Source organism: Rhinolophus sinicus, chromosome 1 (assembly GCF_057876585.1).
Source record: "Rhinolophus sinicus isolate RSI-liver-muscle chromosome 1, RSI-T2T, whole genome shotgun sequence".
Lineage (NCBI taxonomy): Eukaryota > Metazoa > Chordata > Mammalia > Chiroptera > Rhinolophidae > Rhinolophus > Rhinolophus sinicus.
Window position 1 is genome coordinate 48,749,517 of NC_142501.1, and position 27,616 is coordinate 48,777,132.

The 27,616-nt window shown below is 35.0% G+C and overlaps 1 protein-coding gene across 3 annotated transcripts in view; it reads left to right on the forward strand.

Annotated features, from left to right (window-relative positions):
• TMEM117 (transmembrane protein 117) overlaps positions 1–27,616 on the forward strand; it is a 394,057-nt gene that overhangs the window by 236,557 nt on the left and 129,884 nt on the right. For all 3 annotated transcript variants that reach the window (XM_019748450.3, XM_019748452.3, XM_074325811.2), the window contains one exon: positions 20,723–20,820. In XM_019748450.3, the coding sequence (XP_019604009.2) occupies positions 20,723–20,820 (98 nt within the window). The remainder of the gene's footprint in view (positions 1–20,722; positions 20,821–27,616) is intronic.

The window sequence follows — 27,616 nt, forward strand, 5'->3', positions numbered from 1 at the left end:
TCATATGACACACTATTATGTATTTAAAGATATATAATGTAATTCACCTAAGTATTTTCTTCTCAGGGCAAACACCTGCAATGTAAGTCATTTCTCAATTGACTTGATTTCAAGATGCTTCAATACCCCAGTCACTATTTTATCAATATTTTTCTTAAAATGTGGATTCCACAAAGGAATTTATTACTTTAGCAATGGACTGACCAACACAGAAAAGAACTATACTATCACTTCTCATGTTTTAAATACACTATTAATGTAGCCCAAGATTACATTTGATAATCACGTCAATTTACTGATCCATGTTGAATATACTGACAACTATGTCACATGAAGTAATGCTAAGCCATGCCTCTCCCATTCCGTACCTGTCTAATTAGTTTATTGGCTATTATGATAGAAATTTACATTTAACCTTATTTAATTTTAACTTGTAAGATCCAGGCAATTTCTCTGACTTTTAATATATGCTTTGATCTTTTTCTCTCATCTAGTCTACTTATCAGCTCCCTGTCACCTGCAGGTTTGAAGCATAGAACTTTATCATCCAATTCATTGATTGATTAATTCAACCTCAGCATTTCCTCTAGGTGGGCATCCATCCTTTCATTAATCAAACTCTTTGGATAAGGTCATTCAACCAATTTCAAATCTGTAAATATCACGTTGTCCTTAAGAGCACAGGTTGAAAAGACGAGTTCCTAGGCTTGATTCCCAAATCTACCACATAAAAGATGTAGTATTTTAATTATCCTTGATGAATTATTCAATCCTTCAACATTATAGCTTTCTTACGTTTAAAAAAACAACAACATATCTACCTCTCAGAGTCTGGGAAACACTTTACATGGGCTGGAGTATGTAAATTGCTTAGCATAATGCCTGACACATAGTAAATACTCAGTTAGGACTGGCTATCTTCATCATCATGTTATTAAGGAAACACTAGCTGCAATAACAAATAGCCCCAGCATTTTAGTGTATATTTCAGCAAGTGGTTGAAGGTATCTCATAGCCTGGTTCTACTGATTGGTGGACGTATGATGAGTTGGCCAGTGGCACCTCAATCTTAAACACAGAGAGAACGTCCTTTGCTGTATAGTTAAAAAACTTTTTAATCCAAATTGTTCATTTAAAATAATTCTAGGCCTATTAGTTGCCTTCCTTATCTTAGTATGTATCTTTCCTTTTTTCATATTTTATAATGTTAACATAGTCCTATGGACATCATTATAACCATTTATAACCATCAATCCTACATGTAATTATGTAGGATTTAGAATATTGAGATAGCTGTAAGAAAAAGCAAAAGCATTGTCAATAATCCTCAGTTAGAGATAATAACAGTTTAACCTGCGATGTATTTGTAATATTTTTCCCAATCATATGGGAGAATTATTATTAATGGCCACGTTACATTATTTGGTAAGTATCTAGATAGATCATTGTTCATTCAGGTCTGTGTAACTATTGTAGCTTGTGCCACAGTATACTGTGGTGCAGTCTTAGTGCATTTACTGCTCTTTTAATTTCTCATACTTATTTACGTGGCATCATTGCTAATTGAGAGTATTTATATTTCTAGGTGACGTGAAGCTGAGCATAATTACTTATAAAGCACTGAGCTATGCCGAAGGCATGTGCTCAGCATGTGTTTGCTTAGTTCCTGCTGCCCAAACATTACCCCGATGCTTTGAAGGGAACATTAGCTGAGCAATCCTAGAGAGTGCTGTGCTTTGGCTTTTGCTAAGGGGCTGGGAGAACTTACTTTAGAGACTTAGAGTAAGTTTTCCAGGGCTAGAGAACACATAGAATGGTTTTGTGCAAGTGAAAATGTGTTAAAAACTAGGATCAGAGACAGGCCAAATAAGGAAAAAAAGTCACAAAGGATTAACATGCACCTGATAGTATGTTGAGAGAAGGGAAAGAAAAGGGTAGAGAAAGGTCGTGTGTTTGGCCTTGGTGTTGGCACAGAGGGAGCTGATGGCTAACAGCCCCACTTGACAGAATCCTCTCTTTTCTCATGTGTTCCTTGCCTGGCTATTTCCTTCAGACTCAGCAAGATCTTCCCAAGCTCAAGGCCTAAAACATACATCCCCGCAATACGTGGAATTCTGAAAGTATTCCTTCAAGATTCCTGACCCTTGGTTACTCAGTCAAACACAGTCGAGGTACTGCTTGAAGGGATTTTACAGATGAAACTAAGGTTATTAATCATCTGACCTTAAAATAGGGAGCTTATCTTGGATTATTTCAATGCCCCCCCAATGTAATCACATGAGCCCTTAAAAGCAACGTAGAAAGGCAGAAGGTTAAGTCAGGGAGACTCAGCGGGGGAGGCAAGGCACAAAGGGAGCTCAGAGTGACACAACGCATGAGAACTCCACTCACTATTGCTTGCTTTGAAGATAGAAGCAGGAGGTCAGGAAAGCAGGTGGCTTCTAGAAGCTGACAATAACCCCTGACTGCAACCTCCAGGGAAATGGGGACTGACGTCCCACAACTGCAGGGACCTGAGTTCTGCCAACAACCAGAATAAACTTAGAAACAGATTCTAGAAAACGAGCAGAGCTAGACTGTGCCCATTTTCTGATTACACAACTATGGCTAGTAACTGGGTGTTGTTTTAAGCCACTAAATTTGTGTTAATTTGTTACAGCCAACCACAGAAAACCAATACAGTCTCAGTCATGTTTAAGCATAACTTCCTCTGCCAAGTACCCAAACCTTTGCCTCTATGCCTCTCTCTGCCTAAAATGCTCTTCTCTTTTTCTTGAAGTTGTTCGTACTCATTCTTTGAAATAATTGTATCACCTCCTTCAGGAAGCTTTCCCTGATATGGTTCAGTGTGATTTAGGTGTTCTTTCTCTGTGCTGCCTTAGTAACTTGTGCATACTTTTATCATTGAACTTGTACACTAGTAATCATTGATTTACTTGTCTGTGTTGCTCTTAAAAAGCCTTAAATAAATCTTTTGATAAGGGTCCATATCTTGTCTGACTTTGCATCTTCAGTGACCGTTCCAGTGCCTGGCACTTGTAGTCCTGCAAACCATGATTGCTGAAACGGCGATTGAAGAAACAGTGGTTCTCAGGCTGTATAGTCAATGAGCTCAACCACAGTGTTCAATCAGAAAAATTGGGTAATGAGTATTTTTCCCAATTTATATAAAAGATACAGTGATTAAAATTTTCTACTTTTTGCTTTCATCCTATAAATTATTTTTCAGACTTTTTACCACCTGGTTATCTTCTAGGAAGAGCTAGTCCATAAAACCCCAAAAGGAAAGTAAATTATTAATCATTTAAAAACTTAGGAAAAGGCACTGGTGCTTAAAAAAAAGAAAGCATTTTTTCATGAATTTATGTTTATAGTTGTAAATTTATATTGCATGCATATAATTTATTCCTGTATTACTGGTTGGCAAAACTATTTCTACTTCACATGATACATGTATTGTATTGTATTGTATTGTATTGTATTGTATTGTATTGTATTGTATTGTATTGTATTGTATATTCTGTTTTCTCATGTGCTACAAATGACACTGACTTTCTTGCACTCTATTCCTTGAATCAGGTAGAGGGTCTCTGCTGTATAAAATCATGGATTTGGGATTGTTTATTTAATGTTTTGCCCACTGTTTAACATGAACAGAGCAAAAAAAGAATCTGGTTAATCTTGCTTATTCTCAGACCTACTAATATATACATACAAGCTCCTACTTTCTGTTTTTGTTTTGTTTTGCTTTGTTTTAGTTTCAGGTGTGCAAAACAGTGTAATAGACATTTCACCCCTCACAAAGTGATACAGGACACCAGAATGTTCTGTAGTAATCTGAGACAAAAAATAAGACATTTCCAATGGAAGTTCCTAAGGGCATTTCAGCAGATGGAATGCAGAATGACCAGCAGACGATTTGACTAGAGTCTTTGCCAAAACATCCACTTTTGTGAAAAGGGCCTTTGGGAGTCGTGATAATGAGGTGTGGTTAGGATTTTGACATCTGCTCTTACAGATATCATGGGAATTCCTCATCCTTCCAATACCAACACTAACAGCTGAGTGGAGGAACCCCTGTTGACTTGCCTTTCCACTGAACCTTAAGCCTTGATGAAAGTGATCAGAATGTTTTATCCTCCCGAGAGCTAGGGTTGGCAAACCAAGAAAGGTTAGTCTAGAGAGAGTGGTATCCTTCACTCTACAACTGGTTTGTTTAATTGGTAGCCAACTTTGCAAATTCTCTCGGAGCTGTTAAATGCACGGGGAAAGACAGCGGTCTCAGAGAGGGAGGCATGCACGTGTGAATTGCTTACTGCCAAACATCCCATATGTTGTGTTACACTTAACCAGTTTTCCTATGGAACAGGGTAGGTGAAAATGAGAATGATTTACTATCATAATAGTCTATTTTTGTAAGGAACATATGTTTTTAAAAATTTAGTAATATTGAAAACTCTGCTCAGTTTAACATAATTTTGATTAACTATGTTGCATATGTAGGAAGACTCATTTTGCAGTTAAATAGAAAGGCTATTTTAGCATCCTTCACTTTATAACGATTTAGTGGAAGAACACCAAAAGGAACAGAAGTTACACATTTGTACAAAAAATTTTATTATGTTTTTTGATTTAGCACATTAATTTTTTTTCATGAAGCACATTAAAATTTCATGAGAGTATGGCTTGGTGGTGGTTCTCCGGTGAACTGAAGGAGTTAGCCTAGCTTTAAGCATGCCTGACTTACTCCTCGGGAGTGATTTGAACAATGTAAGAACCTAGGAGAATGCATAAAATAATCTTATAATAAACCAGCAGTAATTTCATATTTAGGCACCTCCTTATTTAATTCTCAAGGCAGTCAAGTTTTCTGTACATATTAGTTTCTTGCACAGATAGACTCCTATTAGGCAAGCTTCTTAAAACTATTTAATACATATGTGCTTTTTAATTGTAGCCAGACTTTTATATTTGCATATTTAGTTTCCCCGTATCAGTCTAATCCAGATGAACAGAGGTAAATAGGAAAAAAAAAATCAAGGTCCTCATGATCTTTAATATTTTCTCATGTTCCTTTGATCTATGTATTTGTCAAAGCAGAATTTTCATTTTTCTATTTTTTAAAAGTATGTTGTTATATCCTATAAGAGTAGTTTTGACTATGTGTCGTGTTCTTCATTTTATGCCCTTTAGAACTAATGGGTTAGCCTAATATTCATTTGTTCACTTAACCATTTATCAAATATTTGATAGTCCCTGGAGAGTAAGGACCATATGTTTTAATGCTTGGCACTCAGTAATGCTTTTGAATTAATACTATGTACCAAAGAAAGTGTGGGGGGATTCAGGTTGGACACGATGGCACCTTTAACCTGAAGGAACTCATAGTTTAATGAGGGAAACGGGTTCATTGCATTTGTGCTGGGTCTTAAGTCATAAAGAGAGTTAAACAAGGAGGTGGGCAGCTCTCAGGCAAAGCACTGCAGCCTAATGTTTGAGGATCAATCATCTGCTACCCTTAAATAATCCATTTGACCATCAGTATTTGTTTTTTAGGATGGCTGCTTCATGGAAGGGCTACAGTATACAAGCATTGAGCAGACAGACCCTCTGCAAGATTCTAACTGGTTCATATGGAGCTCTAATGAATGATTTACTTAGCATTGATCTGTCTATCCACTAAGCCTTAGGCAGAATCAGTATAGCTAACTTTCTATTTCAAAAGGCAGCTGACGCAATTAAAGCTTTTTTTGTTTGTTTGTTTGTTTTAGGTAGATCTGAGAATAGCTTAAGAGATGAAATAAAAGAATCCAACCTGGTATTTGCAGGGAGAAGATGCACATAGAGCCTCTTCCAGCACATAGTTAAGCTAGAGTAAAATGGTTGGGGATACCTTATGAGGCCAGAAGGCATATAACTAAGCCCCAAAGATCACATTAAATTACCTGGCCAATGTGAGCTTCTTACATCTCCATGTCTGATTTTACTTATTCCTGGTTTGGGCTCCTCTTTCAGGCCTGCAGTTCTGTTTTCTCTTTCAGTGACTTTGGTCATCTTCCATCTGATCGTCCAGTAAAGGACTTTGGCTTTGCTTTTCTGCTTACCCTTTGTTGCTAATCCTGATTCATTTTTCCTTCTTGTTTTTCTGGTCCCAGTTTTACTCTTACTTCATCTCATTGCTTAACTGATTCAAGGGCCCCTTTAACTTGGTAAAGGGACAGAATCTGCGAGTACTGGCAATGATCCTGATTTCTAGAACAACTCAGCTCTACTGTGCTATTCCTGGGACAAGAGGGCCAAGGAATTTCTCACCATGCTCAGCCTGTTGTCACTTCCTGACTCTTGTCTTCAGAGGTCAATGGATAATAGAGGCAATCAGTAGAATTTGGCATAAGCCTCCTTGCTCCTACTGCCCTCATTTTGTACATAACATCTCCCACCTGCTGTCCATTTTGCTCAAATGTCACCTTCCCAACAGAGCCTATCCAATTATTATACCACCCCAAGTATACTTGCAACTACTTCCAACTTCTGCCACTGTCTCCCCTTTGCACTTCCTTTTTGTCTTAACCATGCTCGTTTTTTTCCATGTCACTTATTACCTTATAACATATTGTGTAACTTATTTAAGTTTATTGTTTAAATTTTTTTTCCACTAGAATCTAAATACCTTATTTTTCGTTTGTTTTCACCAATATAGCCCAAGAATCTAGAATAGTGCTTTAGCACATAGATAATTCTTACTAAATGTTTATTGAATAAATGCATGAATGACTACCATGTATACATCATTGCCATAATTAGGAAAGGATGTATTTTTCATTCTTAATACTTATTTCAAATATGTATTTGCTGAGAATCTTTCCATCAACTATTACTGCAGAAAATGGTATTTCTCTGTACAGTATGAAAGGATTAGTTGTTACTATGAAAAAAATATAAAGATTTGTGAGAATGGCTTTGATAAGCTAGCTATGCTAAAAGAATGTTAGATCAGCTTCCGTACAATAGTATACTCTGAGAAGTAAAGGTATGTACCTTAGGCTCATGTTGTCATGAACATGAATTTTATTAACCTGTTTTAATGTACAAAAGAATAAAAGCATGCTATACCTGGAAGAAAAAATAAAATATTGTATTTCTACTCTTCCAGAACAACAAATATATCTCACTAACCTGCAGTGCCTAAAGGTCTTTTGTATAAAAGGAAAAGGAAAAAAGGTTTAGCAACCTTAAATACGTAAAGGAAAGCAGTAATATATTGCTATTCCTCAACACTTAAAAAACGTAGAAGTGCTGTCAAAATTAACTTGTCTGCATCAGTATAAGGTGATGCAGAGGTGATTTTAGAAAAATTAGATTTATTTTATAAATAAAAATCCAGAGTTTAAATCATTCTTGGAAACTAGATGAGATGGCTGAACAAGTGTGAAATTCTGTTTTTTAAGAGAACAGCAACCAAGTATGATTTTTTTGACAGAAGATTCACAGGCCTTATGCAAAAAGCTGATTAAATTGCTCAATTAAGTGAGCATACATGACAGACAGGACCAGCTGTAGACCAAAGATTGGGCCCTATCAGCTCTGCACACAGTGTGAACTATAGAAGTGTCCATCTAGGGAAAGTAATAATAATGAAAATGGCCATGCAAAGAATTTAATAAAATGGCAACCCCCTTTCATGATATCCTAATACTTTAAAAATGTAATCACTACCCAAACTCTAAGACTTTGGGAAAAGCAGCTTTGGATTTGGGGTGTGGTTGATTTTACATGAAATATTCTTGTTGACTTTCTTATGCTGTTAAGCTACATAGACATAAAGCAAAAATATTGTCGCTTCAAATCATGGTTCTCAATGAAGAGTGTACAGCAAATCATTTGTAGAACTTTGGGAAAAATACCAAGTCCCGAGTTCTACTTCAGACAAACGGGATCCGAATGCCCCGGTGTGAGAGGCTCAGCAGCTGTGTGACAGCAACGTGATTCTGATGCTTGTTGCTGGCTTCTCATCACTACAGAAAAAGCACCCGTTTATCTAGGTTCTAGATAAATGCCCAGAAAAGTATCTAGATAAATAAAGGGAAACTATGCAGTAAGAAACAAATGATAAGTAATTTCAGTTAAACGCTCCTCAGATTTACAACTCTTTTCCACAATTCTGAAATATCAACAGCTTTGAAATCAAACAAACCAACAAAAAGATTTCGTAATAATGCACTCAGTGGCAAAACCTGCCCTGCCCTCCTCATTCAGTTTTTGGCAAAACCAGATCTGAATGGACACGAGGCTCTTTGTGCTCTTTATGTATCCCAACAAGTGTGATGAGTCCTGTGTTTTGTTACAGAAACATGAATATATTTCGTTATGGAGGTGTACCTGATAAACTGTATATGCACTGTGTCATCAGTCTAGAATTTGAAGAATTCTATTCCTAAAATATATATGGCCCTCATAACTTTTGGATAAGAGATGATAAACTTGTAGTAATGGCTTCAGTTGACATTTTCTTTTGTCCTGCATCAAACTGATTTGAGTACATTCGACTGCCTGGTTCTAAGAGGGCAGGGACTCTGACATGCTCACCTTGTATAATAATAACCCTACATATTGGACTGTTGAAAATAGTATCTCCCCTAGGCTTGTATTGGTCAGGGTTCACCCAAGAAACAGAAGCAGTAGCATGTATATATAGATATATATGAGGCGATTTATTCTAGGAATTGGCGCACGCTATTATGGAAGCTGAGTTGTCTGCAAGCTGGAGAGCCAGGAAAGCTGGTGGTGTAATTGAGTTTGAGTCTAGAGGCCTAAGAACAGGGAGCATCACTGGGGTGAACCTGAGTCCAAAGGCATGAAAATGGGGTCAGAGTGATGCTATAAGTCCCAGGCCTGAGAACCAGAAGCACCTGTGTCCAAGGACAGAAGAACATGGAGATCCCAGCTCAAGCATAAAGAGCATATTTGCCCTTCCTCTGCCCTGTTGTTCTGTTCAGAGCCTCCACAGATTGGATGAGCCTGCTGACCCTAGGCCAATCTCCTTTACTCAGGTCAATTCAAAAGCTTATCTCTTCTGAAAACACTCTCATAGACACACTCATAAATAATATTTCACCAGCTATCTGGCATCCCTTAGTCCAGTCCAGTTGACACATACAATTAACCATGACAAGGTTACCGTCTTGTGAGGGATGCAGGGCCTACCATTCCCACTGTAAGGACGTACAACCTGAGGCGAGTCAATGCACTATCACAGTGCTCGGTGGAGGGCCACAGTTAGTGCTCGGTGAGTATTAGGTAAATTGAACATTACTTTAAATTGAGTTGAATGCTATAGCAACTTAAATTTTTCCTTTAAGTAAAGGAGTATATCAGTGTGTGGTGGTCAAGAAAAAACAACCTTTAAGACAGAAAATATTTTAAATAATTATAAAAAATATATAAACATTTTCCAAATCCCATGATCAGACGTTAGAGTCAAGGGATGCACATTATATTTATGATCAGAGTCAGCTTTAAGTGTACAGTATGAGGGTCAGATTGCTACTAAATTGTAATTCTAAAACGTTTCTTCCTAATTTTTCAGATTTAATACAGCAGTCATCCTCATTTTTTATAAATTTTGCTCAAGTAACAAAATACTCATTCTTAGAGGAGACTAATGTCGGAAGTGGGTTTGGGAGAAAAGGGTACAGTGTAATCCTCTGTCACCCTCATTCCCTCCCCAGCAGTGGAATCTTCAGTAGCAGAGTCAAGGGTCACACACAGCACCCAAAGTCCTCCCCACCCCAAGCCTGGCCCCATGCTTCTATCCCCGACTACATTGTCTTTTCAGGACACATTGGATGCCCAGTGTTTTCACTGTTTTCATAAGGGGGTTGCCATTTTTCATTGCAAGTGTAGGTGAGGGAAGAGGACTAAGAATGGCGTACTTGGGCTGCAGTGCTAAATTGCTCTGTGCAAGCCAGGGAACTTCTGTGTCTGCTTCTCTGTTAAATGAGGATTGTCAAACTTCCTATGTTTTTACAACAAAGTTCCGAAATAGATGATAAATTATTAATTGAAGAAAAACACCATTAATATTAATGAAGTAGACACATTGTACATTGGCTAAGAGCTTGGACTTTGGAGTTGGCATACCTGCATTTAGTCTGCATCCTGGCTTTGCCACCTGTGACCTCGGATCAGTTATCTAGCCTCTCTGAGCTGCGTGTTCCTGTTCTATAAAACTGGGAACAGAGTGACACCTAGATTGTGTAGAAAATGCATGTTAATTGGTTGTCAATAAACATACGTTAAGCTCCCAAAGCTATGAAGTGAAAATTTGATTAGCCTTTTCTCTGCTTCTGATTAATTAAAACTAGAAATGAGTTATGTGTGGGGAGGGGAGGGGAGGCATTTCTGAAGTGTAACCAACTTTTATACTTGTAGACTTAAAAAACAAACAAACAAATAACAGATAATTTATGGGTTTTATCTGGCTGTGCACCTTTGAAAATTATTGAATACCTGTATTCTTTGTAGAATTAATTCTCTCTAGACTTTAATCATACCTTTCTAGGATTAATGATGAAAACTTGAATTTTTTGTTAAAACATCATATTCTATATAATATGTCATGCAAAAGTGAAGGTGATAGAAAAGGTGTGGAAAAATTGAATTGTTCCTGGCAATATGCTGAACTGGATACAAGGAAAAAACAACAACCATCTCCAAATATAAAACAACTTGGTAATATATATTTTACACACACACACACACACACACACACACACACACACACACACACACGGTCAGACAATTAAGTTCACGAACTTGGTGCAACGATGTTGCTAACCTTTTTTGATGTCAGAGGGATTATTCATTATGAATTTGTACCAACTGGACACACAGTTAACCAAATTTACTATTTGGAAGTGCTGAAAAGGCTGCATGAAAAAGACGACCTGAGATTTTCACCAACAATTCATGGCTCTTGCATCATGACAATGTACCAGCTCCCACCGCACAGTTTGTGAGGGAGTTTTTAGCCAGTAAACAAATCACTGTATTGGAACACCCTCCCTACTCACCTGACCTGGCCCCCAATGACTTCTTTCTTTACCAGAAGATAAAGGAAATATTGAAAGGAAGTCATTTTGATGACATTCAGGACATCAAGGGTAATACAACATCAGTTCTGATGGCCATTCCAGAAAAAGAGTTCCAAAATTGGGGAATACTTCGTAAGTGACCATAGTGATATTCAGCAATGAGGTATGCAGCACTTTTTCTAGGGTGAGTTCACTAGCGTAATTACCAGACCTCGCATATATCAAACAAACAGATAATAAAAACAGTAATCTTTTCAAAACCATATTGTTGTTGTTTTTTTGTTTTTTAAAGCAAAGGATATCCTTAGAGATAGAAAATAAAATGTGACTCAAACCCAGATAGGAAAGGAGAAGAACAGTAACTAGCCTAAGAGCATCTACCAATAGGCTCTTTTTTTTCTTTCTAACACTTATGTGAGGGAAAGGAAACAAAGGTTGGGGCCCAGACAAGATATGTTGTCAAATTTCAGGAACTCTGAAAAGCTATACTCTCAGTGAGAATGTTAACAGGAAAAAAGTGTCCTAAATAGGAAGGCACATTAGAAACTTGGTTGTCTTGTCATAGATTCTGGAAAGGGGAGAAAATGAAGTCTCCCCTGAGAATTTATAACCGTAAACTGTTCCTCAAGTGGGTGGACAGCCCAGATTATCACCACCTACAAGTTTTAAAAAATTCCACACTAGAATTTATTTTAAAGCGATTCCAAGTTAAAAGTTTCTTTAGGCTCTTCACAGAACCAAGCCTAAATTCTCTCTGGAGTAACACATTAGCAAATCAGTTCTTAAAATACATCCACAAATAAAAATGCCAATAAATGTGACTGAATAATCAAAAATTACAAAGCATACAAGGAAACAAATATCATGAGTAATAGGAGTAAATGCAACTAACAGAATTAGACCCACACAGATTTCAGTTTTTAGAATTATCTATGTAGAGAATAACATAAAACATTTTCAAGTAATATATTCAAATAAATAAAGAGATAATTGAAAAATATGTAAGGAATGAAACACTAGGTCATTTGAAAATGACCCAAACAGAATTTTTAGGAATAAAAATATATAGTGATTGAAATGAAAAATTTAGTTGTTGGGTTAAAGAGCATACTAAACAAAGGTAATTAGTAAAGTATAAAATACACCTGAAATATGTTTTTCCAAAATGGTGTACAAATAAATAGAAAATATCTAAAAGAAGGTAAGAGACATAAAGTGAGTTCTATCAAAGTTCCAAAAGGGGAAAATAAAGGAGATAGATGAGAAACAACTTTTTGAAGGGAAAAAAAGCTTAGTGTTGTCCCTAATTATAAATGCATGAATCTTCATCTTTCAAAATCACAATAAACTCAAAAAAAGAAAAATATTCCATGACTAGACAGATGAAAGTGAAACTGCATTTCATTAAAGGAAAAATAACCTTAAAAGTAAAAACAAACCAAAACAAGTTCTAAAGAAATGACAGACATACCTGTAAAGAGTTGACAGTCAGTTGATTTCCTCCCAGGAAAAATGGTGGTTAGGAGAGTAACTTTCATGTGCTAAAAAATGGGAGAAAGGAAATAAAGATATGAGCAGACGTTAATATAAAAATAAAAGTACTACAGAGAGGATTAAAATATGCAAAAATTTTAAAACCTAATTGACAAATCTTCATGAGATTAGTCAAAGTTAAAAGAAAAAAGGGTACAAATAAACCATATAAAAATGAAAAAAAGTTATTGACATAGAATGAAGATAAAAGATATAACTATATTCTTCATTCTAGATAAAGCTCAGAAAAATAACGAGCAAAAAAGCCAGATGCAGGAAAACCATATTGTATAATTCTGTTTAAATATTAATATACCATATATATATATAACTAAGCAATATTTTATTGTACTTATGGTTACATACAGATGGAGTAACCTACAAATAAAAACATGGAAATGGGAATTATAAATATAGGATTTAGAACTGTGGTTACCTCGTGTGTGGGTAGACAGGGTAATTTGACTGGGGACAAGTGCACATGTAGGGCTTAAAGACCTTTGATTTTATTGTGTTTTTTTAAGTCAGGTCGTGGGAACATGCTCTACTATTTATTTGTATTCTTTATATATTACTTATATGTTATATATGCCCTTTGAGAGATATATATATATATAAATTTTTAAAGAATTTTAATGAAAACATCTTGAAAATATATCTACATCTGATATATTAACAAAATAAAAAAAATTAATTAAAGCACACTAAGTTTACTTTTTAAACTATCCCCTAAAACAAATGTTTTACTTGTATTTGAAATGAAAATATTTGGTTTTATTTTTAGGCACTGAATGCTAATAAGTAGGATTTCTTATTACCAAGATACAAGTTTAGGTTATTGCTTTTGAATTTCTAAGCTTGCTATGATGTCACCCAAACACTCAGTCCATAGAGTTATAATTATATCTGCCTTCAGGCAACAATAGGACATAGGAATAATGCTTGCTTTCACTTTTATAAGTGAAAAGTAACCACCATGTTACTTGGTGGTTGCCTTACATTATAATCTCTCAAATACTGAAAATGAAACAAGGGTAGTTATGTCATGTGGATAATTATCAGCCTTTTCTTCCACTTACTACTTACTAACAGTAGGAAGGTCAACCCAATTGAACTTCTTTTTACCCCACCAGCCTATAACTTGGATCTGTCATCTTTATAGAGTCGGTTGAATATTTTGATAAATGATATTATACAAGAAATATGGCAGGCTACATGGTGGCCCTAAGCCTGTGAGACAAGTGCTAACTCTTTTGTCTCTCTCATTAGGGCTAGCATGTATTAGGCATTTCATTCAGAAAACTGGAATGCTGGGATCCTTAAAATGAGATTGATTTTTCCCTTTGAGGAGATGTTAGCGCTTTCTGTTTTCTAAGGGCTCCTCAGTGAATAATGGTTCTTGCAATCACTTTTCTAAAACTATCCTCTATTTTTCTTCCAATTGGCCCTCCATTCATATATACAATCACAAAGCCATCATAGAATAGTATATTATATATAATTAATTTCTCTAGTAACACTTATTTATGTTAACAAAACAGAGAGGATACGCATACTGTAAATGACTCATTCTGTCAAGCCAAAAACCAAAAATAAATGCTCAATCATGTAATATTGGGTTACTGTCATTTGATAATTTAGCCACTCATAAGGAACAGCATGTCAGAAGATGGTGTAAATATTTTTCTGCCAGCTCCTTGCTTAGTCAGTAATAACTCTTACTCTTTCCATTTATTCTAAATTATAATTCAGTGTGGTGGAAAGCAAACTGTACTGGGGCACATTGTATTAATTTTGCATTTGTTAGCACACTGTTTGAAACTCTGCAGACTTTGCTTACTAAGGTACTTTTTGATTGTGTATATTTCTGTATTCAGGTGATTCAGGTATTTTTTTCTAAATGTTCTATATTCTGAGACATGCCCAATTTCCTTACTTAATAATATAACAGTCTATGACTCACTATAAATCAGTAGGGATCCAGCAATAAGGTGCAGTACATCAGGAAAGCAGTGCAGGCTATCATTGAAGATAATAAGCAGTTGTATTAATATTCATGCATTATGAAATCCTGGTTATGCTTCTAAAAAGCTGTAGAATACATTCCAAGCTTTATGTTCACCGTAGATATCCACCTGTGATTTTTCAGATAGTTCTTGTAGCAATTCATTCAAGGCATCACTAGATAATTTAGAAAACTTTCATCCATGGTTTTCATTTACTTAATTATATACTTAGCTAATGTTCCTCAGAGAGTATGCATAATCCTTTCCGGTTGGACCTTGGGTCTTTCTTTGTCTCAGCTGGAAGTGCTGTTGTGTAAGAATGTATAAGCACGTCTCTGTGTGTGGCATGATGTGTGTGGTGGGAGTCGGGGCAGCAAAAGGGGAAAAACCACATGCATCGTCCTATACAGTAGAGATTTTCCCTACTGTTAAAAAAAAAAAAATCAATTTAGATTTTGTTTCCACATAGAGACCTAAGAGGGAAGATAAGAAAGCAATGCTATGCTATAAAAGATTCAAAAGTACCAACAAAACAGAACCACCACACAAAGATGCATAGGCTGGACACACTGGTATCACTCAACAGTGTTAAATGAAGCAATGCCTTCAATTTTAAGGGAAAAAAATAATTGTGACTCAAAAATTTCACACTCAACCTAATGATTGGTCAAATATATAGAAAATAAATAATGTGGTTGTAGGTTACATTGTTCTCATGAACCTTCCTGAAGAATGTATTATAGAACAAAATTCAGGCATTAGAAGTAGTGGGCAAACTCTAGCAGAAGTACTAGAAAAGATCATTGAGTCAGTTTAATTGTGGGACTTAGGTTAAAAGAAATGCATGACTTCTGATTATAAACCAAATATAGAAATATTCCCAAACTCTAACAACCTAGAAATGATATGTGGTGTAAGAAAACATAATACTCTGATATTCTCATCTTTTTTAGATGAGGGAAGGTGGTATCATTTAAAGATGATAAATAAAATAGGGATATAAGATAGTCAAAGAGTCAAAAATTAATAGGAAAAATAATATAGTAAGTACAACAATGTGGTGGTGGAGGGGAAGAAGGCAGAGGGAGAAGAAGCAGATATTAAATAATTGTGTAATTGCTCATAGTAGGGAGTAAATACAAATATAAAGAAATAGTAAATACATACATCAAATCAAATTTAAGTATAAAGGTAGTAATTAGAAAAAATAGAAACCTTTTATATTTCAGAAGAATGCACATAAAAAGGTAAGATAGAAGAGGAAATAAGAAGAAACTATTTAAATGGCTTTATGTGTAGTGATATAGGATGATGTTCAAGATATAGTGTTAAATAGAAAGAAGTTGCAAAAGTATATGTGTATGTTTGTTCATTAATATCCTTAATGTTTATATGCTTGTTTATTAATAGAATAGTACTTATTTCTTTTAAATAATACTCCATGAAATAATAGCTGTTTCAAGAAGTGTACTATGTAGCCATAGTTATTGTTATTATATCATGACCTTGTATTCCTAATAAATTAATATTTTATATTTATATAACATGGTTAACATAAAACTATATCAAATAAGACCATAGGTATAGTATATGTAGTACCTGCATGTATGTAGCTCATAACCAGGATAAAATTAGACTAGAAAATTGGAGAATGGTAGAGGATATAAATTAACGCTCAGTTATGTTACACAAATCCTCTGTGAAACCTTCTTAGATTATTGCAACCTTTGGTGGCTGACCTCCCTTCTCTTTGATTTTTAACAGAAATTTTTGACTAACATATTTTAACATTATACTATATCTTTATAATTTTTAAATATGTCAATATGATAGTTTTGTCGTTATGGAAGCGATGAGAATGATGGTCAGCCCTTGGTCTCTGAATCCAGTTATTTGACACCATGTTCATATGAAGCAAAATGACTAGGTAGAAATGCCAGATATCAAAAATAATACATAAATAATTATAATACCTGATAATATGTATTGTGTGCCCATAGATAATGAAATAGAAACCGAGGCACAGAGAGATTAATCACTTTTCCTCAAATCAAAAAAGAGACAAAAATTGGATTCGGACCCGGCAGGTGGCTCCAGAACTGATTCACACACCGTTACATTAGGTGTGTGACCCTCCTCAGTTATTTTACTTCACTGATTTCTCTTCCTCTCTTGGTGGAGGCTAGAAAATAATGACTTGCTTTATAAAGTTGCTGTGACAATTACTAAGAAAAGTACATCGAAGAGTTTTGTAAGCCATGAAGTTCTATAGTAAATGTAAGCCTATTGTCATTGCTAGCTTTATGCCGCCATTTTTGTCACAACATCATATTGTCTCAACTCATGGCGGAGCAAAAATTTCCTCTTAGATTCCTGTAGAGATCAGTTGGTTTCTGCAACCATTTACTGACTTTTAAATCTCAACATGCATGTTCTTGCTCAGATTGCACAATACCCATGCCCTAAAATAGCTTATATTCTACTGATGAAGACTACCCAATAAGGCATCATGTGATATGGGCCATCATGAAGTTCTGAGTTTTGTGCAAAGGCTTAGTTGAGAAGAAAGGGGAAGGGGATGATTGTGAGACTCAGAGAGTTAAACAAACTTCTTTCAAAGAAAGACCTGCAATTTCAAATCCTAATAATCTTCCTGTGGGAAAAGCATCAACAAGTTTTGTGTTTATGCTACACAGCAACCTTTCTGCATCGTCTTCTTCATCCTCACTTTCCTGCATTTTTTCCCTCAAAGACTGTCCTTGACCAACACCAGAAATGAATTTGATTTCTCTAATGCGGAAGGTAATTGGATTTTTCTTTATTGAATGCATCCCTTTAATGACTGTCTCTGCTCTGGCCAATTTAGCGAGTGACCTGACATTGATCTGATGATATGACTTAAAGAGTTGAAAGCTGGGGATGAAAAAGACTAGCTGTCTGGCATCAGAATATATATATTTTTTATTTATTATTATATTTTTGCCTCATCTTGCCATTTTCCTGGGAAAATCCTTTATCTTTGAATGTCATTTTTACAAAACATGCTGCTGTAATAATTGGTCATATAACAACAAATTGCCTCTTTCTAGAAAATATAATAAGGATTTCCCAGAAAGTGCCCGGGAGAAAACATTGAAAATTGAATAAAATCCACCCAGTAATCATTCTGTTCCTTGAAAATATTTATTACCATGCAGACTCTCTGGAACAAGATAAATACAGTTGAACAGAATTAATTAAATCTTTTAAAAAGCTGGCAAAACATGAAATATTTAAGTATTTATTTACTTAAACTTGAGGTTTTATAAAAATGCAATTCGACACAAGATTGTTATTCAAGTAAATGACAAAAAAGCAGTGGATAAAATTGTTGTATTTGGAAAAATAGTGATTCTTTTGCCAAGGGAAGATATGATATGAAACTCCTTTTATGCCCAAGAATATATAGGTTTTAAATTTCTCTACTTTTGCCTTTATTCATTTTTAGTAACAATGTACCTCACTTGATTCATGGTTACTTTTTATTCCATCATCTTTCCTTTGTTTATTTTGATAAATATCATGATTTTTTTTGATTGAAGATAAAATTCATGGATTTTATCAGTGTGAGTGAGAAAGTAGAATATCATAACTTAATGTGTCATAAAGAAAATTAATAAATGAGAAAATTACCAATAAATAAATTTCTTTTTAAAAATAAGTGAAACGAGATTTTTTTCTTTTTGAATTCTTAATATCAATTACTTTCATGCTTATGAAGGTAATGAATAGTTTAAAAAAATTAACTGGAAGGTTATGTTGAAAATTATTTATAACTGTTGAATCAACAGTCAAGCCACATCATGCAAAATTACTGTAGACCCTAAATCAGACAGAGCTGGCATAAATCTACAGTGTTACTCAGTGAAGGTCAGTGAGCTTGCTTTGATTTCCATCAACCAAGAGAAGCTGGGGAATTTGAATCCTAGAAGTGATGTTGAGAAAGAATATGAAGAAAAATTAAGATCAGGTACGTCCTGGAGACTGGGCTCCTTACCAACTGTTCTGATTTTATCTTAAGTGAGCGTGTGAAGCGTTGGCATGGCAGTGAACATTTCCAGGGACCATTTCTTTAGTTCTGTGTGACATGACAAGTGGACTTGCTTCAGATGTGATGCACCTTCCCCAGGAAGTCTGGTACTATTGAGGGGCCCCTCATCCAGAAGGACTCCCCACTGAATCACAGGCTTTCATCATAAATGAATAAATCTTACCCATTCCAAGTCAGGTCATTGTTGGAAGTTATACTTAAATGCAATGTTTAAACTTTAAAGGCAAAAGAAAAAAATTATATATATATATGTATGTATAAAAATTATATATATATATGTTTAAATTTACTGTCTTAATTACTTTAAAAAATTTGCTTTTATTAGTTTCAGGCTTAATTACTTTTTAAAAAGTTTTTTATTGGGGAATATTGGGGAACAGTGTGTTTTTTCTAGGACCCATCAGCTCCAAGTCAAATTGTTGTCCAATCTAGCTGTGGAAGGCGCAGCTCAGCTCCAAGTCCAGTCGCCGTTTTCAATCTAGTTGCAGGGGGCACAGCCCATCATCCCATGAGGGAATTGAAACGACAACCTTGTTGTTGAGAGCTCGAGCTCTAACCAACTGAGCCATCCGACTGCCCCACTGGCAGCTCAGCAGCAGCTTGTTGTCGTCAATCTAGTTGTGGAGGGCGCAGCTCACTGGCCCATGTGGGAATCAAACCAGCAACCCGGTTGTTAAGAGCTCTCACTCTAACCAGCTGAGCCATCCAGCCGCCCCAGAAAAAAATATTTTTATAGATGATGAAAAGTCTTTATTACTCTATTCAGTTTACCTCATTCCATATCAGTTTTCTTAATTTTGATTCTGTCTTGTTTGAATTTGAATATTATTATTTAAAAACATAATGATATAATGTTCTCTTAAAGGAAAGGTAGATTTTTTGGGAAAAGAAAAAAGAGTGAGTGTGTGTGTGTGTGTGTGTGTGTGTGTGTGTATGTGTGTGTGTACACATATGCAAACACGTTTTCCTTTATTAGAAGAAAGAAGGAAATTCATTTCCCATTCCCAGCAGTTTGTTAAAAATGCTTTTATAATAGGTCATATATTTATGATACTTTGGACAGTTGCTGAAACTATTAATATGAGATGTCTCCCATGAGCAATTTATTTTGTTAATGCATTTTTAAAAGCAAGCATTTATATCCTAATTCATTCTGTCATTTCTTCTTTGAGCAAATATTTTTGTCTTTTATATAAAACATCCTTTGATATTGGAAGGGATACAAAGATAAATCTTCACCTTCAAGAATTTTAAAGCCTACTAGAGGAAAAGAAATGTACATAAGTAAGTAAAAGAGAAGGTGGAACACTATACGTGACATGAGAGGGGGCAAGAATTACAGTTGGAGGGAAATAATGAAGACATCACAATGGTAACATAACTTTACTTAGGCCTCAGAAGACCAACAGAATCTGTGCACATGAGAAAGGTAGAACATTTTTCGAAGGAGTAGAATTGCTAATGACATCGAGGTAGGAGAATGCTAGGTAATTAGAATAAATATGCCATAATATTGGGTTTAAGTACCATACCTCACATGTCATTGAAGAAAAAAGAGAAAGAGAGGAATTTTGACTAGCAATATGGATAAAAATCTAGACACATTAGGAAATCTTTGGAGTTTCTGATTAGACAAAATTAAAAAGAATATGGTATTTTATTTGCTATATATTTAGTTTCTATAAATAGGTTAATAACATGTTAATGACGCCTTCTTTTACAAGGTAATTTTACCTGATGTTTTGAAAAAATGTCAATATTTGACATGTTGAATAACCTTAAGTATGCTCATTCATTCTGTACAGTCAAATGAACTATTAAAGTTTTTAACCAAAGAAAGCATATTATAATTTTTGTCTCTGAATATATTCTAATGTTAAAGTACATACACATTTTATTCTTAATAAAATATAAATTTTACCTATGTATTTAAATCTGAATGTAAAGTTTCTGAAAGTGCTAACTTTTTGTTTGTTTGTTTGTTTGTTTGTTTGTTTCAGGTCACTGATATGATGCTTCAGGACAAACCCTATCCTGATTGGGGAAAATCTGCGAGAGCTTTCTGGAAGAAAGGAAATGTCAGGATCATTTTATTCTGGTAAGAGACTGTTTCATTTATTGATTTGTGCTTTGCCTCATTCACTAAAGGACTTGAATTGGATGTAGCTTTCTTTAGGTGTATAAAATTCTATCTAGAGAGGCATTATCAGTGGATACTATGTTCCATTAAAATGACTAAAACCAATTATCCTATTATTTTATGAATTCATTTCTGCTGACATATTGTTATATATACACATTTACAAGAGTTGTGTTTTGCTAATATAGTGATGCAGAGATTTTACTAGAGGTAAGTAGGTTTTTGACTTAGCAAAAACAAGCTGTAATTTTCATCAATGAAATATGATATAAAAATGTCTTCAGTAAATACTAAATTTCCAGTATATTTGACATGATACAGTTTTCTCTGAAGAAATTATACAAAGAAGGAACATCTTTGCAAATCACATCTGGCTCATTGGCATTTCTTCTTACGTAGTTTCCTTTAGCTGTCCAACCCAATCATTGCAATTAAAAAACAATCCGTATCTTATAGAATGTTGTGTTTTTTGTGGAGTCACCATTATTTATATGTATTTGAACAAGTTTAAAGAGAAAAGATAGGAATGTGAGACAGCACGAAGGGCCCTTTCATCTGGCTGTTTGACACTTGGCCAAGTACAGCGATTCAACATGATATATGAAACGTTATGTACCGTAGCATACAGAAAAGTTGTAAATGATGATAACTTGTACCTGGTAAATTCCATCCTGTTCACCTGACTTTTGAAATGAAAAAAAAAAAAAAAAAATCTGTTTATTCTTGGATTAAATCTGGAGATTGATTTTTTTTTATGTAGGACCTATAAAAATTATAGTAACTGAGTACTTAGGAAATATACACTCTAAGCTACCTTTGCTTTCACACTATCATTAAATGTTGCTAGAGATTTATGGCATTTTGAACCCAATTCTTAGCAGGTAAACAAAAGTAGGTTTTTTTTTCATAATGTTGTAAAAATGAATATGATTTTGTTGATGTTTATTCACACCTTGTCTCTATAAGTCAAGTATGGGCTATTTTAATGCATTTAACCTTCATATTTGTTTTCCTGCTAGAAGTTCCCCATGCAGCTTGTCTGAACAATATAAAGTATAATAATTATAGTAAATGCTTATTGAAGGCATGTTTTGCTCCAGGCACTGTGCCAAGTACTTATCATTCTATATATTTACTGATTTAATTCTGAAAACGCTGTAAGGTAGATTATATTATTATAAGTGTAGGTCTCTGACCCCAGAACCCCAATTCTCAATCATTACACCACATTGCCTCTACAAGAACAAAAGCTACATTGGTGTGCAAATTTCTAAATGATTGTCTTTAATTGTTTTTTAAGTAATGGTGCTGGATAAGAATGTGAGATTCTGAGAAATTGATTCACCCTACAGAATTCTCTTACAGGAGTTTTAAGAATCAGAATTTAAAAGGAAATAGACTCTAATATTAATAGTGTTTATGAACTATCTCTTTTCAAACAATACTCACTGTGTTTACAGATATTTTGTATCATGTAATGTATGTTGAAAGGCAGCCCATTGGTTATTGCTTAGCGTGGCCGGTAATCAGGTCGCAGTACATTATTATTTGTAAAAGTGAGCCATGAATAGTGATCTGAAGGTCTCAGTGGTTGTTGTCATTCGCAACTTTTAATTGCAATTGCTGTTTCAGAGGACAAGAATTCACATTGGATTTTTCCTGAACATCTTAGTACATTTTTCCTTGAACGTTACTACTCAGGTCTATATATTACCAATCTCTTTTATACAAATGGGTTTAGTTTGACATATGTGGCAACAGAGCCTCAATGGGTAATCTAAATCATATTTTAAATGTTGTTAAAATAATTTAATTAGTCACTGACAGATAATAATATCTTGCATGGAGAACAAACTAAAATTCACACTTATTCTTATAGTCAGTTTTTGTTTAATTACTGGTAGGAGATAATTATGAGAGATGATTTTTTTATTGTTATATTTCAAAAGTAATATTTCAAATCATGGATAGAACATAAAATAACTAGAGGAGAATTTAAATGTCACTTTAAAATATGTTTTCCTTTTTTGTTTTCATTTCTAAACGATTATCTTGACAACGGTATTCTTGGTTTTAAACAAAGGAAAATCTGACACAAAAAGTTGAATATGGAAATTATGTGGGAAGCAAAGAAATCTTTTTCTTCATATTTTCAGATAAAAGTATAAAGGTCATTTGGTGTTTTTTTTTTGTTATTGTTTTCTAGCTCTAGGAGATAAAATATAGAGATCGTTAGCAAGGTTTTAAATGAAATAAAAGACAGTATCTACATATTATATGCTAAGTATTGTTCTAAAAGAAGTGTTTTATTTTGGGTTTGCCCTAGTTAAGGAAAGAGATCAGTGCAAAAAAAAAAAAAATTATATGTTGGTTAGGAAATTTGGAAAGGAAAGCTTTCATAAGCTGGAATGTGATTGTGTATAGCAGTTGAAATAGTACAGCATGGAATTTTGTTCTAGTAAAACTACCATTTACGTGTAGCTGCTTTAGCTCACAAATTCCTGTCAGAAACTCTTGTTTGCAACTGTGTGACTGAGTTCTTCCTTGATTCTTAGTGATAGATGTCTCTACATTGAAGAAAATGGTTCTTATTTCGTTCTGTGCAAAGATGAGGCTATATAGCACATAGGTTTTTATGTCTGAGAGGAGACTAAATTGTGCTGTATTTGAAAATACTAAAAGGGAAAGGGAGGAATTTTCACAGATCTTCCCTTCCAAATTCCTTTCCCCAATCTTTTGGATAATTAAAAAGAATAAACATCTAAGAATCTAAATCCTAGGTGAATGCCATGTACTATTATATTTTTCAGAGGGGCTACCAAAAGCCATTTTCACTCATTTGTATCTGAAAAAAACAACAACAACACATACAGAGATAAACAAATAATGTGAATTTATACTAGCTCCTGTCTCCCTGTTTAATTTGCTCTCTAGAGACACGCTTTGTATGCATTTGATGGGAAGCATCTAGGGATAATATTTTCCAAAGGTTTACCTTTTTTTAAAAAAAAATTAAAGGGAGACACTCTTCTAGTATTAATAAAGAATTGGCAGAAGGGATTGGGAGATGTGGTGATCATTAGGGCTTCACAAATACTCCAGTTGTTTGTCTTCCAAACACATAACATAATTACACTTTTTTGCCCCCTTTGATCACATGACTTGCTTTGACCGGTTTAAATGTGAGTGAAAGTGGCATGTGTCACATCTAGGTAGAAGCATTTAATTATTAATGAGAAACACTGAAGGGAACTCTTCTCTTGGTAGCAGCTGTGGAAGTTGGTATCTAGCTGGATCCTTAGCAAAACAGTAGACCTGTGTTGAGCAGGTGTGAGCAGAAATGATCCTTTGCAAATGTTAAGCCACTGAAATTTGAGGATTGTTTGATATTATAACATAAACTAGCCCATTCTCATGTATAGGAAAATTGATCCCTAGAAGTGGAGTGACGCCACAGCAGAAAACTGCATTTTTTTGTTTGTTTGTTTAAGGGCTAGACAGCAAATGGCAAGGAAACTGATGATAGCTGGAAAGATGGCAATCCAGGTGTTATAGTGGTGAAGTATTTGGTAAAAACTGTGGTCTGTGATTATTTAGATGCTCTAAGAAAAGTTCTAAAACAGTGTTAATACTATGGTGTTGTGTGCACCTGTGTAAAACTGTCCACTTCTATTCATCTCTGGTTCATAGAGGAGATTATCATTTATTTTTTCGTTTTTGGATGATTAGTGTCTTTATATTATAAAATGTACTTTATCTAGTTCTATAGTGATTTGGATGAGAATCTCTTATCATGATTATCTTGATTCTTATTTGGGAAACAAATGTAGCTGCTAATGTTTTACTTGCTTTGGATATCATGGTTATTACTGAAGTCTAGCAAAATGAACTTAGTTGTTTCACTTTTATCAAAAACTGATCTAGAAATTATTATTATTTTAATATACATGGTGTGAGAGAGTAACATAATAATAAAATGCAATAAAGTAATAGAAAAAGCTAGGAGTCAAAGCCAATGTCAAAAGTGATTTAATAATAACTCTAACAATATCTAACTGTATAAGCTGTATGACTAATTTAGGTTTACATTTCCTTTTATGCAAAAGAGATGTGTTTTGTTATTCCCTGAGATCCTTTTCAGCTCTACCATGCTACTTCTATTATAAGATTAAAATGTTGGCGAGAGAGTAATTCTGTCTACTTTGCTTTGGAGGGCAGAGTATGGACTGCTATAGTCTGAATGTTTTTGCCCCTCCAAAATTCACATGTTGAAATCCAGGGCTTTATATGCTGGTATTAGGAAGTGGGGCCTGTGGGAGGTGCTTAGGTCATGAGGATGGAGCCCTCATAAATGGGATTAGTGCCCTCATAAGAAAGGCTCCAGACAGAGCCCTAGCCCTTTCCAACATATGAGGACACAGTGAGAAAGCGCCGACTAAGAACCAGGAAGACGACCCTCACCAAATGCAACCATGCTGATGCCTTGATCTGAGACTTCCCAGTCCCCAGAGTTGTGACAAATTTTTTGTCATTTATAAGCTACCCAGTCTGTGGTATTTTGTTATAGCAGCATAAACTCACTAAGACATGGGCCAATGGGTGTAAGTCACATGAAAACATTTAGATTCATACATGAAAGGATCCCCTAACAGTGGGAGCCTCTCAACGCTGAATGAATCTGCCTCATGAAGTGCTGATTCCCCATCAGAAGTATTCCTGCAAAGGCTAGATGCTCTCTCAGGGATGCTAAAGAAGGATCACATTAAATGAGAAAGAAAGAAAAAAAAATCACTCCTGAATTTTTATAAAACTTGCAGATTCTGTGACTCTACGTTTTTAACTAGAAAAGTATTACATTTTTTTCTGCTTTATAATAGTCGGCTTTATATTAATTATAATTTAATATGCTCAGTATAATTCCATCATCATTATGAACAAAATTTTTACACAAGACAATAATTTATGAAAGGTTCCAGGGGCAGCTATAATATGAAAGCTTTTTGCCTCACTTCCTGAATAATAAATTGTCCCATATATTTCCTCTGGGTGAATTTTGTCTTCTTGCCTGTAGCCTTCTTTCCATCTCAACATGTTTCTTTAAGCAGTGTCTATTCTTAATTAAAAGGTGCCTCTGTAACTAAGAAAAAGCAGAACACTTTTAGTCCAAATCAGATAATTATACTTCCTGAATCAGTCACATTAATTTTAAACACTACACTAAGTTAGCAGGGTTCAGTGCAAGTCTACTTCTATGCATAGATATGTGCATCAACTGGTTTTCTTGTTAGATGTAAGTTTCCTACTGTATAAAAAAGGTGACTGGTGTCATATTACTGTGTTGAATTACTGTCTTGTCATATTATTTGGAGATTTTCATCTCAGGCATGTATTTGTGCCTGAACATTCATATATGTAGTCCTATGCCCTTCTAGACTTAATTTTGCTGTATTAAGAACAAGCTTTCTTTTTATTAACTTAAGCAAATAATTGTTACGTGCTGAGTACAGTGTGAAATGGAGTTAGAGCACAGACTCTTGAGCCATCTGCCTGTTTCAATCCTTACTACTGCATGTTAGTTATTACTATTTTGTTTTAATCGGTGTTATGATTATTACTTGGCACCAGATGCTCTCCGTAGTGCTGAGAATTCAACTTTGAAAGAGAATATAAGGATTCTGATGGCATATTTTTCCATCCAGTGAGAAATATGAAGGGGGAGGATGGGAGTGGGAAGAGGCAACACCAACAATAGGTATGGACTATTTATTCCTAAATGTAGATGGCCCTCCAGTCTTGTCTGTCACCTCTGACTACACTTGCTGTTTCTACTTCCTCCCCTTCTAATCATGGCTTGACCCATGAGTACTGTGATGTGTTGCTAAGTGAGTTCCAGGGATGGTTTGGTAAAGGAGTTAGAGCCGAAGTGTATTCTCAGGATAAGCAGGAGCCAGATGGGAGGAAACAGTGATGGGTTAGGTATATGGAATGAGGAGAGGGAGAAGTCAAGGGTAGTCTTGAGTGTGTAAGCTTGAGCAACTGAACAGATGATTATACTATTCACTGGGATAGAAGATACAGGTGGAGGAGAAAGTCCTAGAGGCTATAGAGTCCACACTTGAACATGTTGAGGTGATGTGCTTATAGAGATACCTAACAAGTAGTTCTTTATATGGATCTGGCACTGAGGAGTGAGGGAATAAGGTCTGAGAGAGACATATAAGTAAAATGTATGTGTTTACCTCATATAGATTTTGTTTTCTACATGTGTATGGTATTTGAGGTAATGTGAATGGGTGTAGCGTGAGAATAAAAGATCTCCTACGCTAAAACCTGTAGAGTTCTTTTATTTGGGAACAGACAGAAGAGGCATCTACAAAGAAGACAGAGAAAGAGGAACAGAAAGAATGAAAAATATGAGAAGTGTGTGCCATAGATTCCAGGAGATGAGCACATGTCAAGAGACATAGCAATATCAACAGTCTAATGCTGGAAACACACCAAAGAAGATTAAAATGCAAAGTGTTCATGGGATTTAACTCTGAGAGGACCCTGAGTGGTGGCCCTGGCAAGAATTGTTTTCTGATAGAATGTTACTGACAGAAGCCAGACTTGTACTGGGTCAAGGGATGGTTAAGAGAGGAGAAAGTAGGAACAATGAACATAGCCAGGTGAGAGAGAAGATTGGAAGGGTGCCGATGTTGAAAAATGAATATCCCATAAGAAAAATTTAAATAAATTTACTGATTTGGCTATT